At 40.9% G+C, this 19534-nt stretch overlaps 1 protein-coding gene across 9 annotated transcripts in view; it reads left to right on the top strand.

Moving 5' to 3' along the window:
• Positions 1-19534, top strand: part of LOC134813867 (titin-like) — a 100048-nt gene that overhangs the window by 69650 nt on the left and 10864 nt on the right. For 2 of the 9 annotated variants that reach the window (XM_063821752.1, XM_063821753.1), the window contains exons 5-12: positions 701-3637; positions 4324-4479; positions 4687-4731; positions 5397-5591; positions 6218-6449; positions 7477-7536; positions 8238-8309; positions 8584-8620. In XM_063821752.1, the coding sequence (XP_063677822.1) occupies positions 701-3637; positions 4324-4479; positions 4687-4731; positions 5397-5591; positions 6218-6449; positions 7477-7536; positions 8238-8309; positions 8584-8620 (3734 nt within the window). Of the gene's footprint in view, positions 1-700; positions 3638-4323; positions 4484-4686; positions 4732-5396; positions 5592-6217; positions 6450-7476; positions 7537-8237; positions 8310-8583; positions 8621-19534 lie in introns of those variants that run through there. The other 7 variants (XM_063821756.1, XM_063821757.1, XM_063821755.1 and 4 more) reach the window with 6 other exon arrangements.

The raw sequence follows: 19534 nt of genomic DNA, 5'->3' as shown, positions 1-19534 counted from the left end.
CAACATAATAACAAGATAATAACAACATAATAGCAACATAATAACAACATAATAACAACATAAAAGCAACATAATAGCAACATGATAACAACATAATATCAGTTCATAATAGCAACATAATTGATTAGGAGAAACGTGTAAGCTATACCTACGTATTATGCACCTTTGGACTTAGCACATGTATTTCTGGAATAATCTACTCATTTAAATCCATAATCTTTGTTGCATCTTTATGTGTTTACTAGGTTTACTAAGCCCTTCCGGTATACTTTCTATGTTGCTATGAAGCCCTTGGGTTTACTTTGGAGCCAGGGAACTGAATTGTATCCGATAAAGTTCCTGCTAAATTGTCACTGCTGAGTGCATGCAATCAAGAGTGTTAATGCTTGAATGCTTATTTCAGATTTCAATAAGGCTGAAATATCTTTGTCATAAGATTCAATGTTTTGTATTCCGGATTGAATGTATCGTGGTAGGTTGTCGTGCCAGATAATTCAAAAATTATTGAGAACTAGATATCCAAAATGTACTCGTGAACCACCAACTTGTTAATTTAATCAATATCTCGTAACGAACCTACTATAGTAACTATAGTTACTATGGTTACTACAGTTACCAATAATTACAATAGTTACTATAGTTACTATAGTTACTATGGTTACGAACCTACTATAGTGTAGTCACCCGCATATTCATACAGGAATCGGTAACGGAGGAAAGTGAGTCCCTTGGTCATATCGAATCACCTGTTGATCCCTCTGAGTCAGTCTCATATGTAGAACCTGTTTCTCCGGGATATAACATGGAGGATGAACCTGACTACGGCTATAACATGGAGTCTGATGTCACGCCTGTTCTAAGACTAGAATCCACAGAGGCCATCTCTAGGGTAGATTCTACTGGACCAGACACACCTCGATCAGATTCATATGATTTTCTACGTTATCAGAGTCAGCCAGAGACAGATCAAACAGACGGTGTGGAACAGTCTGACCAAAAAACAGCAGATTTGGAAGAGCCATCTTCTGGTGTGGACGATACCCCTTCAGATCACTGTCCAGGACATCTACCATCAGAGGAGGAACCCTTCAGACATACACCCTTGCTGGCAAGTATGGTGTCTCAACCAGGTTCTGAAGATCAGCCTGAACAATCTAAACAAACCATTGATGAAATTATCTCAGAGCAAGAATTAGGAAAGCCCACTGAAGACTCAGAGTCGGAAGAAGAGTTTTCATCAGAAGCATTAGATGATATGTTAGTTGACATGACAGATCTTGATTCCGGTGTCAGTGAACCGAGTCAGCAACCAGAAGCTGTTGAAGCTCCAAAGCCTTCAGTTGAAGAACCTACAAGTGATGCTGAACAAGAGCCCATGTTCGATCTTGAACCTGAGCCTACACCTGTTGTTGAACCTGACGCAGTTGAAGAACCTGAGGAATCTGAAAAACCTGAGGAACCATCCTTCGAGTTCATGTCTAAACATTTAGAGCCCGAGTCAACTGATGTACTTTCTCTGCCAGACACCGTTGAAACAACCTCAGAGCCAGATATTGTCGACACTCGTGCGGAACCTGAAGAACCAGAACCGGAAACTCCCTCTGAAATTGTTGAACCACCCATGGACACACCAACCGAAGCGGAGGATGAACCAGAATTTATTGTTGGAATACCCATGCAACCAGAATTTGATGAACCTCTTGAGCCAGAAACCATTAACGCTCCTTCAGAATCAGAAATGGATGGAGCACCTTCAGAACCAGAAGTTGTTGAAGCAATTTCAGAAGAAACAGCTGAGGAAGAACCACCGAAGTCACCCACTTATGCAGAAATTGTGGCTACTCCTTCAATGTCAGATTCAATTGACGAGCCCACAGAAACTCCTGCAGAACCAGAATTAGATGAAACGCCTTCAGAGCCAGAGACTATTGAGGAACCGTCAGAACCTGAGATCATTGAAGCACCAGAGCAAGAACCATTTGAAATGGTACCCGAGGCTGAGCCAGTAGAACCAGTGTCAGAATCTGGACCTACCGAGGAAGAACTTGCCTTGCAAGAAGAACTAGCCATGGAAGAGGAACTCGCCAGGGAGGAAGAACTCGCTGCACAGAAAGAACTTGCCGAGCAAGAAGAACTTGCTAGGCAGGAAGAACTAGCTAGGCAGGAAGAACTTGCCTTACAGGAAGAACTTGCCAGGGAGGAAGAACTCGCTAGGGAAGAAGAACTCGCTGCACAGAAGGAACTTGCCGAGCAAGAAGAACTTGCCAGGCAGGAAGAACTAGCCAGGGAGGAAGAACTCGCTGTACAGAAAGAACTTGCCTTGCAAGAAGAACTTGCTAGGCAGGAAGAACTAGCTAGACAGGAAGAGCTTGCCTTGCAAGAAGAACTTGCTAAAGAGGAAGAGCTTGCCAGAGAGAAAGAACTTGCTGAGCAGGAAGAACTTGCCAGGAAAGAAGAACTGGCCAGGCAGGAACAGATTGCCTTACAAGAAGAACTTGCCAGGGAGGAAGAGCGTGCCGCACAAGAAGAAATTGCCAGGCAGGAAGAACTTGCCGCACAAGAAGAACTTGCCAGACAGGAAGAATTGGCCAGGCAGGAAGAGCTAGCCTTGCAAGAAGAACTTGCCAGGGAGGAAGAACTTGCCAGAGAGAAAGAGCTTGCCGAGCAAGAAGAAATTGCCAGGCAGGAAGAACTCGCTAGGCAGGAAGAACTTGCCAGGGAGGAAGAGCTTGCCTTACAAGAAGAACTTGCCAGGCAGGAAGAACTTACCGCACAGAAAGAACTTGCCAGGCAGGAAGAGCTTGCCTTACAAGAAGAGCTTGCCAGGGAGGAAGAACTTGCCGCACAGAAAGAACTTGCCGAACAAGAAGAGCATGCCAGGCAGGAAGAGCTTGCCAGGCAGGAAGAGCTTGCCAGGCAGGAAGAGCTTGCCAGGGAGGAAGAACTTGCCGTACAGAAAGAACTTGCTGAGCAAGAAGAACTTGCCAGGCAGGAAGAACTTGCCAGGCAGGAAGAACTTACAGCAGAATCGGCAGCAGAGCCTGACTATGAAGACCTTTCTGCAGCACTCTCAGAACCAGACACAATTGAACCATCCGAGCCAGAAGTTGAGTACAGAGGACCTTCTGTAGATTCATATGAAGAGTTAGCACAAGAGCCCAATGTGGTACCGGAACCCACTGCAGTATCTACTGAAGATCTGCATGAAGTACCTTGTGAGTCAGACGTTCATCTTCCTCCTCAGCATGCTGCAGTGCTTTCAGATGATCTAGACGACTTGATTGATGTCAATGATGAGACAGCGGATAACTTATTCATGGAAAATGGCTTCCATGACACAAAAGAGGATGAACAGATAGAGGAATCTGTCCTGAATATTTCCTCAGAGGAATCAGCCAACTTGTTGCCCCGCACATCTATTGTTCCCCGGTCATCTATTGGATCAGAGTCAAAGTCAGAGCCCGAATCTCCATCGACCATTATTAGCGCACCCTTCATTCCTATTACTGAGCCTGATCCTACTGGACCCAGCGAGGAAGAGCTTGCCAGGCAGGAAGAACTTGCCGCGCAAAAGGAACTTGCCGCGCAAAAGGAACTTGCCGCGCAAGAAGAGCTTGCTTCACAGAAGAGAAAAGAGGTAACCAGCATCTGATTCAGAGAGATTTCCCTCCACCTGCCCTAGTCCTGCGTGTGTTCTTTTACATAAAATACAGCAAATCATCATTGGTTGATCCTGTCGACTATCCTTATCCGATCCTACCTCTCCCTTTCATTTGCACAGTTGCAGTTCTGATGAATTTCACTTGAATTTCACTTGAATTTCACTACATCTCTAGATTTTCTGTTGCAACCTCTGTATGATTCACCAATCAAATGTATATAGTTGTTCTAATATATATTTGATATTTTGTACCAACCTTGTTTTAAATATCCCCGTGGAGGAGGTTTACTGGCCTCGAATTTCATTTTGCAACTTTTTTATCTTGATCTTCTTTTGTCTGGTCTTCGTAAGCCGCGGTCTAAAATTTACTGTTTGATTCTGGTTTTAAACTCTCTGTTGAAGAACCCAGAAACCTGGTATCACACACTTGTTGGTGTGAGATACCAGGTGAAACTCTACCATACGGACTTAATCTTACTTCTTGGAGATTATACTTGATTATTAGCATGCTTTTTTCAACTTCTACCCTGATTCCATCTACTGATTCGCATGAAATGAAAGTTCAGTATGCCTCCCCAAAAATTAAGAAATTGTTACACCGGTATGTGCTGTTAAATGTAACTCAGTATAAAACGTAAACTTAACGAAACCTTCTAAACCAGGAACTTAAGAAGGAAATTGAGAACCGTGATGCTATTATTGCTGCGGATAAGGCTCAACTCACTGATCTTCTGGCCAAGATCGCTGAGATGACCGCTGCAATGGAGAAGCTGCAGACTGAGAAAGCTGCTCAAGATGAGGAGATCAAAGCTATGCAGGTGCGTTTTGGCTTGTTTTCTCCATTTTGACATTTCAGTTCAAGGCAATGTTCAAGTTATATATAATTCTATGTGCTTTTTGTGCTCAAGCACTGAAGTAATGACAATTTAATGTCTGTGAAGCATACCATTTATATTCTACATTTTACATCTTGTGCTCACTGAATTCATTGAAATACCACATTCATTTAAATGTTACTCTTTAAGGAGAAAAAAGCCACTAAGGCAGAAGCACCCTGCAAGAAATCAGCGGTATGTTGTAATGTAAATGCTGGAACTTATTACACAGGGACCGTTCACGTGCTACCCAACCTTGGGAGAGGGGTTTGGGAAAACTTACGCTGGTATTATTTTTACACACAATTATAGCTGTGTGTCACGTGGCTATTACGGAGGGGTGTGTAGAATTGGAGGATTGTGGCTTACGTAATACGTGAACGATCCCTAAGCTTATTAGACAGAAGCATGTTGAATTCAGGAAATAGCTAGAATATTTGACAGTAACGTGCAATATATGCATATTTTGAGTGACATTCCATCTTTTGTAAAGCTGCATGGAATTGTGGAAATGACGCAACGACATCAAAATTTCGCTGGCTATACTTTTCTCTTGCTGTGAATCCCGCTCATACGCAGTACCACCAGTCATACTACCAGTTCTAAGTCTTTAAGGCTATCAATTCTTGAGTTAAGTTTTTCATTTATGACCAAGTACCAACGCTTCCTCGCGATTTTCACGCCGTCTGCTCTACAAAATTTTTAGCGCGAAAATCGAATGAAAATATTGTACAACAAGTCTACTACAATGTTTGCAAATTGTTGCGCGTTGAGCCGCGCATCCACATTTTTCATGTTTTCTAACACATGATAATATTACTCCTCGTTGTCTGCTTCAAACTGACGAGAAACTTTATCAGACCCCAGCTAAAGCAGGCAAGCCCGCTACCCCCAGTAGGACGGGCACACCGAGTAAAACTGGTGCCAAACCGGCCGCAAAAACGCCAGCCAAAACCCCCTCCAAGGTTGGTGCCAAACCTGCTCTTCCCCCAAAAGCCAACGGAAAACTTAGTCCCCCAGAGTTGCCACCTAAACGATCAAAATCCCCGGCTCAAGTTTGTGGCATGGCTCTCCATGTGCGCTAATCGCTTTAGTTTTTATGGGAAAATAATGTGCTTGATTTGTGCTGTATATGGATGTATGGCATGAAAATTTTATGCTGATTCGCATACAATATTGTGTAAATTGTTTTTGATGATTATGCTCTCATAAGTAAATAAAGAAAAACCAAAGGAATATTATCAAAAAGATTGGTCGATACTGCTCATTCGGTCTCATTAAAACAATATTCGTCTTTCCATTTGCCCACTTATAACTGCTTCTGAAACTCTTAACTTCTTACCCTTTTGAGAATCTATTAAATGTTTTGAAGGTATTTAACTATTTAACAACAGCATGGCTGCCCTTTTCTGACGAGTGTGCTTAAAGACTATTTTAAAATTCTGAATTATTTTACCCAAATTTCTCTTTGGGTCAAGAGCTAAAAAAAGTGCTTGAAAACCTTTGATTTTTCAGTGGTATTTACGCATTTTTGTCAGAAAACGGTAAACAGTATCTTGAAACCCTTATTTTCTCTGTCACTTATTTTGTTGATTTATTGGATTGTTCTGATTGATTCGAACAGTCCTATGTTTTTTATCAAAAACCCCCCTCCATCTAACTCCCCATCTTCACTCTTCAGGACAAGAAGGCCGGTGCAAAACCCGCTACCCCTAAAGCAGCCGCCAAGAAACCTGCAACTCCCGCCAAACCTGCAGCCAAACCTGCAGCCAAACCCGCAGCAAAACCCGCAGCAAAACCTGCAGCCAAGCCCGCAGCAAAAACACCTACAAAAACAGCTGGCGCCAAGCCAGCTGCTAAGAAGCCACTGACGAATGGTACGGGTAAACCGAAGGCAGGAACGAAAAAAATAGGTTTATATAGTTTGAGAGTGCGAGAATGCTGCATGTTCTGACTGCGGTGGAGGACACTTCGGTGGACCACTGCAGTGTTTTATACCCTCCTGCATGCTGCACTGAGGCTCCCTTCTTCCTTCTCCTGTCAGGGTGGTACTTGCACTTGCACTTGCACTTGCACTTGCACTTGCACTTGCACTTGCACTTGCACTTGCACTTGCACTTGCATTTGCACTTGCACTTGCACTTGCGCTTGCACTTGCACTTGCACTTGCACTAATTGCACTGTTTGTTTAAGATCAGAATCAGATAAATAGACTTTGTCCTGTCTGACTCTGAGCAAAATCTATCAGAAATGTTTTCTTGAAATACTCACAGTGCACATCAGACTTATGTTAACACTATAGCTGTAACCCGGCCTTCTGCCTTAAAGTATAGTCCCGCTCAGTCTAAAACCCGCATCAAGCAATCAAGATACGTTACTTCATTTCATGTGACAGAAGAACATACCTAAAACAAAATTATGAAACATTACCTGTGAGGATAAAGAGAAAACACTTAAACTTGATTAATGTATCGAAACTAAATGTTGTGCACAAATTGAACTTCCTATAAAGCACCATTCCCCGGACAGTTAGTAGATAGCCCAAGCATAATGTCACCAATTTAACCACTAACCGTATAGAAAACCGGGTTTCTGGGGTTAAACGTTATATTACAACAACCGGAGGAAAAACATTTTTTTATTTACTTCCTCAGAGTTTTGTCGGCAATATACCGAAAAAACCGGTCCCCTTACTCCTACCGTTTTCTTGATTAAGCGGTCCGTAAATTACAAACGTACGGACAGATGCAGTTCCTACCATTATTGTTAGTTATTCTTGTTTGGCAACTTGAGTTAGTTTGAAATGCGTTTACTTTCTTACTCTGGCGAACCTCACTTTGCTCATTTTCCTCTTCTGAATTTCCAACATATTCTAAGATGGTTTTGAGTGTTACTCGTGGTGTTGAATGTTATTCGGGGTGTTGAATGTTATTACAATAGGTCTAGAGAAGAAGCCCCTTACGAATGGGACCAGTAGAGTCAGACCAGGAACCAAGCTAGGTTTTTAGTGTGCAAAGCTGCATGACTTACCGGCGGAGGAAACTCCGGCGGAATGTTTTAGTGTTCTATACCCTACTGCATGCCCAACTCTGAGGCAATCTCTGTCCTTTATATTTCAGAAACATGGCCTCAATGTTTAGACCTCTCTTTCTAACTTGCACTTGCACTTGCACTTGCACTTGCACTTGCACTTGCACTTGCACTTGCACTTGCACTTGCACTTGCACTTGCACAACCGCGGACCGCCGTATGAGCCCCAATAACGGTGCACACTGCACATCTACATTTGAAGACTTTTTGTTTATTTGAGTTGAGTTGCTGTTTTAGTTACTAAGTTCAGTAGCAGTATTGATTTTAAAACACGTCGGATACAGTTATGATATTTATTATTTATGACACATTTGGAATGGTTGTATCCTCTTAATCTGAACAATGTCGGTTTTCTCTTTCCCCTCTTTTGTTGCCTAAGTACCAACTAAGTTGACGTTCGTTCTGGGTTCTGGACAGTTCTCCTTCTCTTCTGTAGCCTCAAGCTGTTGGTTTAAGTTTTCAAACGTTGTTCACAACAGAAAATACACGTCGTTTCAAAGGGGTCGATCTCGTGGGAATAAAGTTCAAGATAATTATGAATTTCTCATAAATCTATCAGCTAATTAGTTGATCAATAAGTTAATAAGATGATTAATATTATTTTGTTGCAGGAGCCACGAAGCCCGCTACACCTACCAAGAAACCTGCTGTAAATGGAGATAAGAAAACGCCGAGTAAGACAGGTGAGAAATAGTGATTAAATTATAAAATAAATAGATTTTACTATTAATAAATAAACAAATATATAAATAAATAAACAATTTATATTCATAAACAATATAAGATGCAGATTCTGGTGGGGAGGCGAGACATATTTTTTGACGCGTGACAGTGTTTCTGGTGTTTGATCGGTCTATAGTGGAAGCTGATTGGTTTATGTTGATGTCACTCACCTCCCCATCAGAGTTCAGGGTTTTTAAACTATTATTGTTACTTTGTTAACATTAATTATTACAGGCGTCAAGTCCGCTAGCAAAGTTGCCGCAAGCCCAAAGTGAGTATTTTTCTGCCCGCATTATAATATAACATCACCTTTACACTTAACAACTAGATGTATTTAAACCAGTTTGATATTCTACTTTAAACTGACTATAAGTCGTTTATGATGATCATCCATTCTCGATTTCACAATGGCTTACAAGGCCAGAATAACTAGATGCTCTATTTCAATCACATCAACACTTTAATTCAACTAACATGGTTAGTCTACTTAAGACTTCTCAGTATTATCTCTCAACAAAGTTCGGTAAATCCATGTTCCGCTGAGCTGACACATCACAACCTCCTTCACCAAAATAACCGTGCTCCTTCACCAAAATTACTGTTGCACTTCTACCATCTTATAGAGTTAGACTGGTAGAGATGGGCGTGGGTCACGCTACCGATAATCCTAGACATCAAACAATAGGGTCCATAACGGACACCTCGCCACAATCGCGCTTAATCCCATCACGTGACATAACTCTAGCATCACGTGGCGTCAATATTTGGTCACGTGGGCACTTTACAGTAATTCAACTGTTGATTGGTAGCTGGAAGTTTCCCGCTAAGCGTCTGTGTGGAAATTATTAATAGTACAGATCGTTAGTCTGCAGGCCGTATAATACCTGGTGTTATGATATTATAGTGGATTAGTAGTGCAAATAACAAACAAACAATTGCTTGTTATTCTCTCACTGGTGTTTGTTAGACACGCAGCTTGTTTGTTGCTGTTTATTGTAGCTTTAATGGAATTGCGGTTGCTTTGTGTTTTAGATTAATCTTACTTGGTACTACTCGTGTTATTTCAACCTAAAGTTTAATACAACTTGAAACTTTTAGATAATATTTCAAAATCTCTCGCTCTCACCTCATCAACCTGTTCTACTCAACCAAACTCACGTTTTATAAAAGTTTCAGCAGCAAACTGAGCTTTATTGAACGGAGAAACACCTTATATTCCTCAACGTGAACAATTTCATAGTTACAGGCTCAGAATCTCCGAATTATAACGCCACGTGACTTGACACCACACCACGTGACTGCACACATTGCCATGGCAACACAACCTGTCCGATGGGTTACGAATTGTAAATGTGCACGTGTCCTGCACCTATTATGATTAAGGAGGATCGCCCCGGACGGTGATTGGTCGACTGTAATCACGTGTTCTGAATACTCTCCTCTGATTGCTCCAGGTGGTGTGACGTACACTGAGAGACATAATCGATTGCTGAATACAAAATAACGTATTATATCTGACCTGAGAGACATCTTCCATTTTATTTTTTCTAAAAGACCAATCAAATATTAATACAGATAGCAGCTCCTGTATAATAACTGTTACTATCTGTGTCACGTTACCACAATCTCCTCCTCTGTAGGTCTGTAATTCTAGAACCTTCGGGTTGGAGAGAGTTTTTACAATGTCTCCGCTACATTCCTCTCTGTGCTACTCATAGCTATTATTCGTTGTTGTTTTTCAGGGCGGGTGTTTTGTTACACACTGCTTTTGATACATCAGCTGCACTTCAGAACATACAACTTCTTATGGTCAGCCTGCTTATGGTCAGAATTTGTTGCACCAGGGTAGTTATAAATAGCTCTTGCTTTCGTCTGCGGTTATCAAACGCACAATTCCCTTATCTTATAATCTAATAAACCTATATCTTACTTGATATAAAGTTTGTAAGTGTCACCTTATGAGACATATTATCAGTCTTGTCTGAGGGAGCTCGGAACAATTTAAAACTGCTACCTGGGGGGGGGGAGGGGCAACGCCCCAAAAGCGTTGGCCCCCCTACCTGACCTGTTATTCACCAGCTGTCACGTCATCTGGGATCGTTCAGACAACAGCTACAAGCTCATAGTAATATCTTGTCACCAGCAGATACCCTAAAACCATCTGTATCTCTACATTAAGCTATAAACCTACTAGGCTATTATACAACTCTGTAACTATGGTAACTGCGTTACCCCAGTCTGACGTTAGTAGTGGCTATAAAGTCCTTGCCTTCGTCACAGCACTGGTCTTGTAAGTGCTGGGTCTTTAGACGTATTCACAGCTCAGCGCACGTACTGCACTGTGTCAGGGACAAAAGGATTTCGCGATTATTTTGGCCAAAAATCGCGATACCGCGAAATTTAACAGGTTATACATTGAACTATACATAAAATTTGTCGCAAATAATGGGAAAAATCGCGATTCCATACATGCCGCGATTTCCTTTTGTCCCTGCACTGTGTGGAGCGCACGTACTGTAATGCGTGGAGCGCACATGCTGTACTGTGTGGAGCGCACATACTGTACTGTGTGGAGCGCACGTACTGTACTGTGTGGAGCGCACGTACTGTACTGTGTGGAGCGCACGTACTGTACTGTGTGGAGCGCAAGTACTGTACTGTGTGGAGCGCACGTACTGTACTGTGTGGAGCGCACATACTGTACTGTGTGGAGCGCACATACTGTACTGTGTGGAGCGCACGTACTGTACTGTGTGGAGCGCACATACTGTACTGTGTGGAGCGCAAGTACTGTACTGTGTGGAGCGCAAGTACTGTACTGTGTGGAGCGCACATACTGTACTGTGTGGAGCGCAGATACTGTACTGTGTGGAGCGCACATACTGTACTGTGTGGAGCGCACATACTGTACTGTGTGGAGCGCAAGTACTGTACTGTGTGGAGCGCACGTACTGTACTGTGTGGAGCGCACATACTGTACTGTGTGGAGCGCACATAGTGTACTGTGTGGAGCGTTCCTGGTTGCCAGGCTCCTCATTTTGGGCATTTTTATTGAATTATAACGAATATTTGTTGTTTTTTTACGCTTTTCTAATTGGTAAATGGTAATATTAACTTTTGGAGATATTTGGAGATATCACTATAAACCCAAATACTCACATAGAGATGTTCCAAAGTGCTCTCCAAATAAATTATATATTTCTAAAACCCTCTAACAGAGTAGCCGTTAACTTTTTCCATTAATAACGCTACGGGTTCCCCAACAACTTGCCTGTCGACAATTGGTGAGCCAGTAAAACCCCGTTAATCGGGGTTTTACTGGAGCTGTGACTTTGCCAGCTTTGTACAGAGAACTAGTTTTTACATGAGAATGAGGCTAATAACTGATACAATACCTAAACTCTCAGAGAGAACAATGAAAACCCCGTCTTTACTCCTTCTTTAACACACCATCCCTTTGATGATTAGTCTCCGATTTTATTTAAAAGGCCAAAATTTCCAAGTGTTAAAACCTCATCCCTATTCCTTCTTTAACAAGTAGCATCCCTTTGTTATAATGCAGTAATGAGTCTCAGATTTTGTGTAAAAAGCTAACATTTCCAAGTGTCTGACGTATAGGTAGGTAAAGCTGTAGACGATATCCTTCAATGAAGCGTAAGGGTCTGCTCTTCCTTTTTTTAAATACAAAAAATGGTCTCAACTGTTATAGTACAGCTATATTAGCCGTTCTTGCTGGGGCTTATCCACAACTTGTTAACATTAGCAAGTTTAAAGAACTGTCACGATGTTTAACTAGTTAGTGAACTTACTGCCATGTCGGCGGTACCTGAACTAGGGTGGAAGCCGTTTATCTGACCACCTCAGAGTTCAGACAGTACTTCAGACTTGCTAACAGTTACTGCTGTTGGTCTGACAGAAGGTTTAGATTTTCTGGTTTTGACTTTTAATAATTTGCTGTTTTTTCAGTAGCATCAGATTTGAACCTTGTGATGATTGTAATTTTCGGGCATTTATAGATTTATAATATTATTTGAAATCATCAAGTGCTACCCAGAATTTGGCTTATCAATATAATATGGTCGATATAAATAATATTAGTATACATACGTCATACCGAATATAAGATTTGTCGTTAATCTAATAAGAATATTTTGATAATTTCTCGAGCACTAAAATGAAGCACTTTACAATATAAAATCCGTTAAATTTAGTCTACTGGAGCACTTCGTAAACCTAACAGCAAGTGTAAATGTCTGTTATTAAATTAGTGTTAGGGGTATGATCCACTAAACTAAGTATTACAATGGTTACCTTAGTAACACCTTAGTAACACCTTAGTTGCCTGCAGTAGTAGGGATACAGCCAGGGTCGGTTTAAGGTTTATATAATTGGCCTGAATTTTATTACAACGTCTGAGTCGGAGTAAGGGTTTTTATCGTGGTTCTTGAAAATGGCACAAATATACTTGTATTTCATTGTTGATCATGTCTCTTAGTTTTCTATTTGTTGCCGACTATTAAAATCTCAAAATAAAAATAAAGCGATACCTGATTCATTTTTAATCAGGGTTTCGATATCAATTTTTATTTCCCCCGATTTTTCTTTGATTTTTCTATTGACATCAAACCACAGAAGATGGTAGTAGTCTTTTTGTAATCTACCTTCCAGTAAGTCTCTTAATACTGAAAACATATTAGTACTGAGTAGGTCTCTCAATCAAGCTTCAAACAGAGGAGCGATAATCTAGTATCAACCCAAAAGTCACTCCTCCATTTGCGTCACTCCTCCGTTTGCGTCACCTTTTGTCTAATTTGCCTTGCGATAAAATGGATTATAATCTGCTACTACAGCTAAAGCACTAGTGCTTGGCGTAGAATCTTCTAGTATCTATTATCTTCTAATCTTAAGTATTCGACAGAGCCATTTAGTTGAATTAAGCAACTGCAAATATTTGTGGGTAATAAAATTAACCTGTACGGGCAACGTCATAAAGTGAAAGCCATTCTGATGAATAAACAAGCCCGGTTATCACAGTTAACTTATCAACCTTAAATATTGAGACCAGTGTATCCTTTAAGGCCGGGTGTTAGTTGATAGGACACAATAGAAAGTTCTAGAAGCTTCATTAATCTAATTCAGATCTTCATCTATTTTATAATTCTATGAACTGCAACCCATTCTATGAACTTCAACCTATTCTGCGACACTGCAAGCTATTCTTATTATCCATATACTTCCCACTATACAGGTATACAGTATACCTGTAGGTGATAGGCGCTAAATTCAGCCAGCTGAAAACTTTATCTATTTGCTCAGTAAGACTGATCATTACGTGTTATACCTGTATAATAACCTGTTATGTATTATAACCTCTTCGTGCTTCACTCTATACACCTATTGGAGATGGACGTTGTATTCAGACCTGAACACTTGATTTATTTGCTCACTACCATTCAGTATGTGTTATAGCTTTATAACCTCTTACTTAACCATTATAAACGGCAATTCAATACTACTGATCTAAACATGAAATCAATAACATGACCTCAGTAAATTAGTAGATTAACTGATTAATTTTCTGACTTCTCACGCTTATTAAACCACTATGAGGCTCCATTTTTAGGCTTAAATGACATTACAAGAAATTATGATGTCTTTTCATGTGATAAGTGTCATTATGACTGTCATTAGGTTCTTAAGTCCCGACTCAATTAATGTCTAGGTATTTATAAGCAGTTCTATGAGACAGGTCCTTGTTTGATTTATTTGTAATTACTGTTTAACCGTAGTTTAACCGTAGGATTAGGTGTTCTGTGAGGCCAGGTCTGTATATTACAAGTAGTCATATGAGGGTCATATGAGGGTCTTATGAGCATATATATTACGGTTATTAGTACTAACATTGCTTTGGGTCTCCTCTCTGTGTTAGTAACATTAAACTGAGTCTTCTCTGTGGTGTTCACTGTTGTGTTGTTCACGAGACTACTAGTTAACATTGCTTTGAGTGTACTCTCTTAGTGAGTCACTGTAGTCTTGTAGTCTAGTTGGGGGTGGTTGTTGCTAGTTGTCATGGTGACATGGTGACATGGTGACATGGTGACATGGTGACATGGTGACATGGTGACATGGTGACATGGTGACATGGTGACATGGTGACATGGTGACATGGTGACATGGTGACATGGTGTCATGGTGACATGGTGACATGGTGACATGGTGACATGGTGACATGGTGACATGGTGACATGGTGACATGGTGACATGGTGACATGGTGACATGGTGACATGGTGACATTGCTAGTTGTGTCTCTAGATCAACTGAAACTTTAACTTTACTTATTACTATCATAATTTTAGCAAATTCCTTTATCCAACAAAAAACTCATAATTTTACACTTTACAGCTTTTCGTCTCATTTATACCTCAAACATCGTTTCTAAATCTCCAAACTTCATGAACCACTACGATACATTACCACGAGGATTGCTTGCGGAGATGTAATGTATAGCTAGCCTGTGGTCAATGAATGCGCGGCGCGAGTGTATTTTAATATATACTATGTAATGTATACATTACCACTAAATTACCACTTCTACCACCGTGTTACCACCAATAAGGCGGAGGCTGAGTGTAAAGGAAGTGAGACAGTGTGGAGGTACGTTTGTGTGGGACTGCGCTCCGTCCGAGATATGGGGTCCAGCCCATCTACCTTCTCTAGTAGTGTAAATATACCACTGTTGTCACGTGACATGTTGTCATGGTGACACATCTTATCTGGGAGCTGTATTCTGGGGGCTGCGAGCCGCCACCATCCCTTTAGTTGCTAAATTTTCCCGAATATTCGGTCTCGAACCCGAACTGTTTGCTTTGGTAACCGGCCCACCTAGGATTCGCTTATAGTTAGGTAGACAAGCTGTCTGGTTTTCTTTGTCGTATTCGAAGAACGTTCCCGAACTTTATAGATTTTGGTGTCGGCTCACGGCACTCTTTATTCGTCCTAACCAGCGTGTGCCCATGTTGACACGTGACATGTCTTGTGTTTTCATGGTGACACCACGTGGCAAGCGTATCCATGTTGATTTGGGGATTATCATTATCATGCATCTGCTTGTTATCCTTCCCTCTAATTATCCTGAGATGCACACTTTTTATACTCGGCTGAGGAAAGAAAGAGGGTGATTGTTGAATGTTGATGACACGTGACATTTCATGTGTTGTCATAGTGACACGTGACATGTCATGTGTTGTCATGGTGATTTGATGTGTCTTGCTATGTAAAGCCCAGTTTTATCCATTGGTCATATCTTCGGGTAACCCGGGTAACAGTTGTTATGTTAATCTTCGGGTATAGCGAGTAGTCCGCCGGTACTTCAACCGAGCGTCCTGTCACGTGTTGTCATGGTGACACGTGACAAGCGCCATGTCACGTATTGTCATGGTGACACGTGACAAGCGCCATGTCACGTGTTGTCATGGTGACACGTGACAAGCGTCCTGTTTCATTCGTTAAAAGCTCCGGTTGCATGTACTTCCCCCTTTAATTCATGTATCGTTCATTTATTTCAGTCATTTATTCATTTCAAAGTTCCATGTAACGTTCATCAAAATTCACTTCAGTTTTTAATTATTTGAATACACGACATCTTCCGGAAAACGTTGTGACATATAAGATTCTTCAAGAGAAACCTTATTTGAAATAATTATAAATTTAGTAATTAAAATTTACACTAAATTAATGAATCCGAAAAATAATGAATTCTGTAATCCAGACATCATGTCTCCATGGCTACTGTCTACATGGTTACAGACTAGTAATACTTACAGTAGACACGTATTTACTGCATTAAATCTGCCAACATCAAGTCAGTAGGAGGGACTTATGATATGTGAGCATTAATTAACTAGAGTAGAATTAATTTCACGTACGCAGCAGAATTGTCTACAGAATTTAACAAATTCCTGCAATTACCTAAGGCTAGTTTATATCAACTATCGACTTTTTAGTTTAGTTTCACTCAATCACTCAGTATTTAAGTTTAACATTAGTATACGATAACCATCATTGAAAACGCACTACTTAAACAAATTATCAGTATTAAAACTGGTCATCAAATGTGTTGTCATGGTGACATGTCTGTTGTCATGGTGACACACTCCAGAAAATGGTTGATTCACGTTCTAATTGGCCAGTGGCTGTTATTCCAGGTGATTCCAGGGCGGCAATTAAGTAATTGAGGGCAATTATGTAATTACCGATCTGGGTTTTGCTGGTAAAGTTATGGCTATGCAGACGACTATTACTCTAGTATTAGCTAATTAGCCGACCGTATCTGTAATTAGAAAACATGGTTTGTCTCGTGATCTTGTTTATTTATTTTTTTTTGACTTTTCGACTTTTCATTATATCTTTTTAATTTGTGTCTTTAGTTTTCTTTATTGCCATAAACCTTAAAAATTTAAACCGAATACCATTTCCTAGAAAATTTAGAATACGAATGAATTTCTTCAAGAGTTCAAGCATATCATAATTCTGCCTGCGTCCTGTGATGGTTTGTGTATTAACTTATTAAGTTACATTCTACCATTTCCCAGTTCTAAGTACTTAATCAGCTGTATTAGTATCACGTACTACAGTAGCTGTAGATAGTTAAATATGATATTTATATCGGTCCTTGTAGTACGTGCAATGGTTGTAGCACGTGCAATTGGCGCTCTACTCCAGTACTCCTCAGCACGTGCAATCCACTAAACCCTCTACTTCACGCTCCATCTTCCTAGTAACTACTCGTTAAACCAGTTTAAAACACTTCTATAATTACCTCGTTAACTCGTTAAGTTATTATCTAGTTACTTTATTAGCCACTAGACAGTTCTTTAACTTCACTTGCAGGGGGAAACATATCAGATATAACTTCGTCGGTCGACGGTCATCCTATTTCTTATTACGTTCTTCTTTTCTTACTTCGCTGTAATTGCTGCATCAACGACAGTTGGACCAAGTAAAACCCTGCAAATGACTCTGCAGTAACAAATTGGTAACAGTATTGATGAGATATGGGTAACAGGAGCCCAGTCCCGCAGCTCACATAGTTTAACTCTTTGTTGGTGGGTTAAATGTGTACAGTAAAACACAACACCAGCTGTTGTTAGCCTCATATAGTGGGTCATATTCATAATGTACGTGATGTGCAGGCTATACGTGTCATCTGCTGGTTGCAATGTATTGACCAGCAGTGGATGTACGCATCCACTATTTCTTACCCTGATCCTTGCGTTATAGTCACGAGTTTTGATTCGAATAATTAGTCATTTTCCAGGTTATTCGAGAACGACAGCGCATTCTTTGTACTTGTCGCGTGTCACCATGACAGGGCATGTCATGATTTTAAATCATCAGCTTTTGGCTTTCACCTCCACAACATCATGGCGCGGTATCAATAGTTCTAACTTTTAATAAATGGTTTGCTCGGTAGTTTGATTAAGAGACAACGAGCTTGCATAACTTCTAATATACTAACGTACAGATCATGCCTTCATAGATCAATGCTGGGAACATTCCTGGATCATTCTAACCCAGGAGCCAATCATAATTCACCGATGAAATTAGTGCAGGAGCCAATCATGATCGAGACAAAAAATGCGTACACACCATCTAAATGGTCTGACAAAAGACAGTAAACGTGTCATTACATGATTCATCACCATGACTACTGCTACTATTCATCACTATGAGGTTTAATTATTGTTACGTAGTTAGACGTTACTCCTTGAGAGACGTGCGTTATTTTCACCATTAGTCCAATTCTACGTAAACTGTGGTTTTGGTAACTTGGTGATCTTGGGATCTGGTGACGTTCCTCTGCATACTTGTAGTTGTATGGTGAGATCTGGTGACGTTCCTCGTACTTGTAGTTGTATGGTGGGATCTGGTGACGTTCCTCTGCATACTTGTAGTTGTATAAGTATATAAGAGGGATCTGCGGTGGTTTACTCAGACGTTTAATGTTTATACTCCCTGTTGTTTCACTTATGATTTGTATTTATATATATTCTACATGCACTGAAATAATTCTTCTCGTAATATAAATATCTCCGGGATTTCGACGCGGGATCATATTATCACTCAGCCCGGCCCGCTGTTAGATAAACATCTCAAGGTGATATCATCCCGCCCCGGAAATTTGTATAAACCCGGCCCGCTTTTTAGTCGTAACTGATGTTTATCATTCAATTCTCCGACTTACAATAATCAATGATACTGCTGATTAGAACTCGATAATAGTAGAACAGTTATACACGCGATCACGTGGGCGCGTCACGTGCGTACCACGTGCCACCAATAGCATACGCCGAGTCTATACCACGTGACTGGTGACACGAAAGCGCACCACGTGATATGAAACATCGTAACCGTCCACTTCTTTTACACGCAAATTCCTGGGAACGTTGCCAAAGCAGCTAATTCTTGGAATTTCTCCAACGCGTGGCGTGAGAAGTTGGCGACTTGCCAGCTACCCTTGTCCGTGCCCTAAAAATAGTATTGTTTTGCTTGCTCTCCTTCCAGCTCTTGTTCCTGCTAACGTTCAAGCTATTGCTCCACTATGACAGATCGGTTTGACATTCAGATTGATGAACTGCTTTCCAATCGTGTTCCGGACAGTACAAATCCCTTGTCGAAATCGCCGGAGATAATTATAATCCATAAACACTTCACGCTCAGGGCTAAAATAACATAAACCCGCCACGCAAAGGGTTTATATAACAGATCATCCCGCGCTAGCGGGATGATCTGATAAACACATACGAGTGCGCGCAGCGCACGAGTTTTGTGTTAATATGTAATCCCGAAGCGCCAGCTGAGGGATTACATTTATTTAGCCCTGAGCGTGAAGTGTTTATGGATTATAATTATCTCCGGCGATTTCGACAAGGGATTTGTACTGTCCGGAACACGATTGGAAAGCAGTTCATCAATCTGAATGTCAAACCGATCTGTCATAGTGGAGCAATAGCTTGAACGTTAGCAGGAACAAGAGCTGGAAGGAGAGCAAGCAAAACAATACTATTTTTAGGGCACGGACAAGGGTAGCTGGCAAGTCGCCAACTTCTCACGCCACGCGTTGGAGAAATTCCAAGAATTAGCTGCTTTGGCAACGTTCCCAGGAATTTGCGTGTAAAAGAAGTG

Source organism: Bolinopsis microptera, chromosome 4, assembly GCF_026151205.1.
Source record: "Bolinopsis microptera isolate Bmic1 chromosome 4, MBARI_Bmic_1.0, whole genome shotgun sequence".
NCBI classification, from domain to species: Eukaryota; Metazoa; Ctenophora; class Tentaculata; order Lobata; family Bolinopsidae; genus Bolinopsis; species Bolinopsis microptera.
This window is presented reverse-complemented; position numbering and strand designations above follow the sequence as displayed.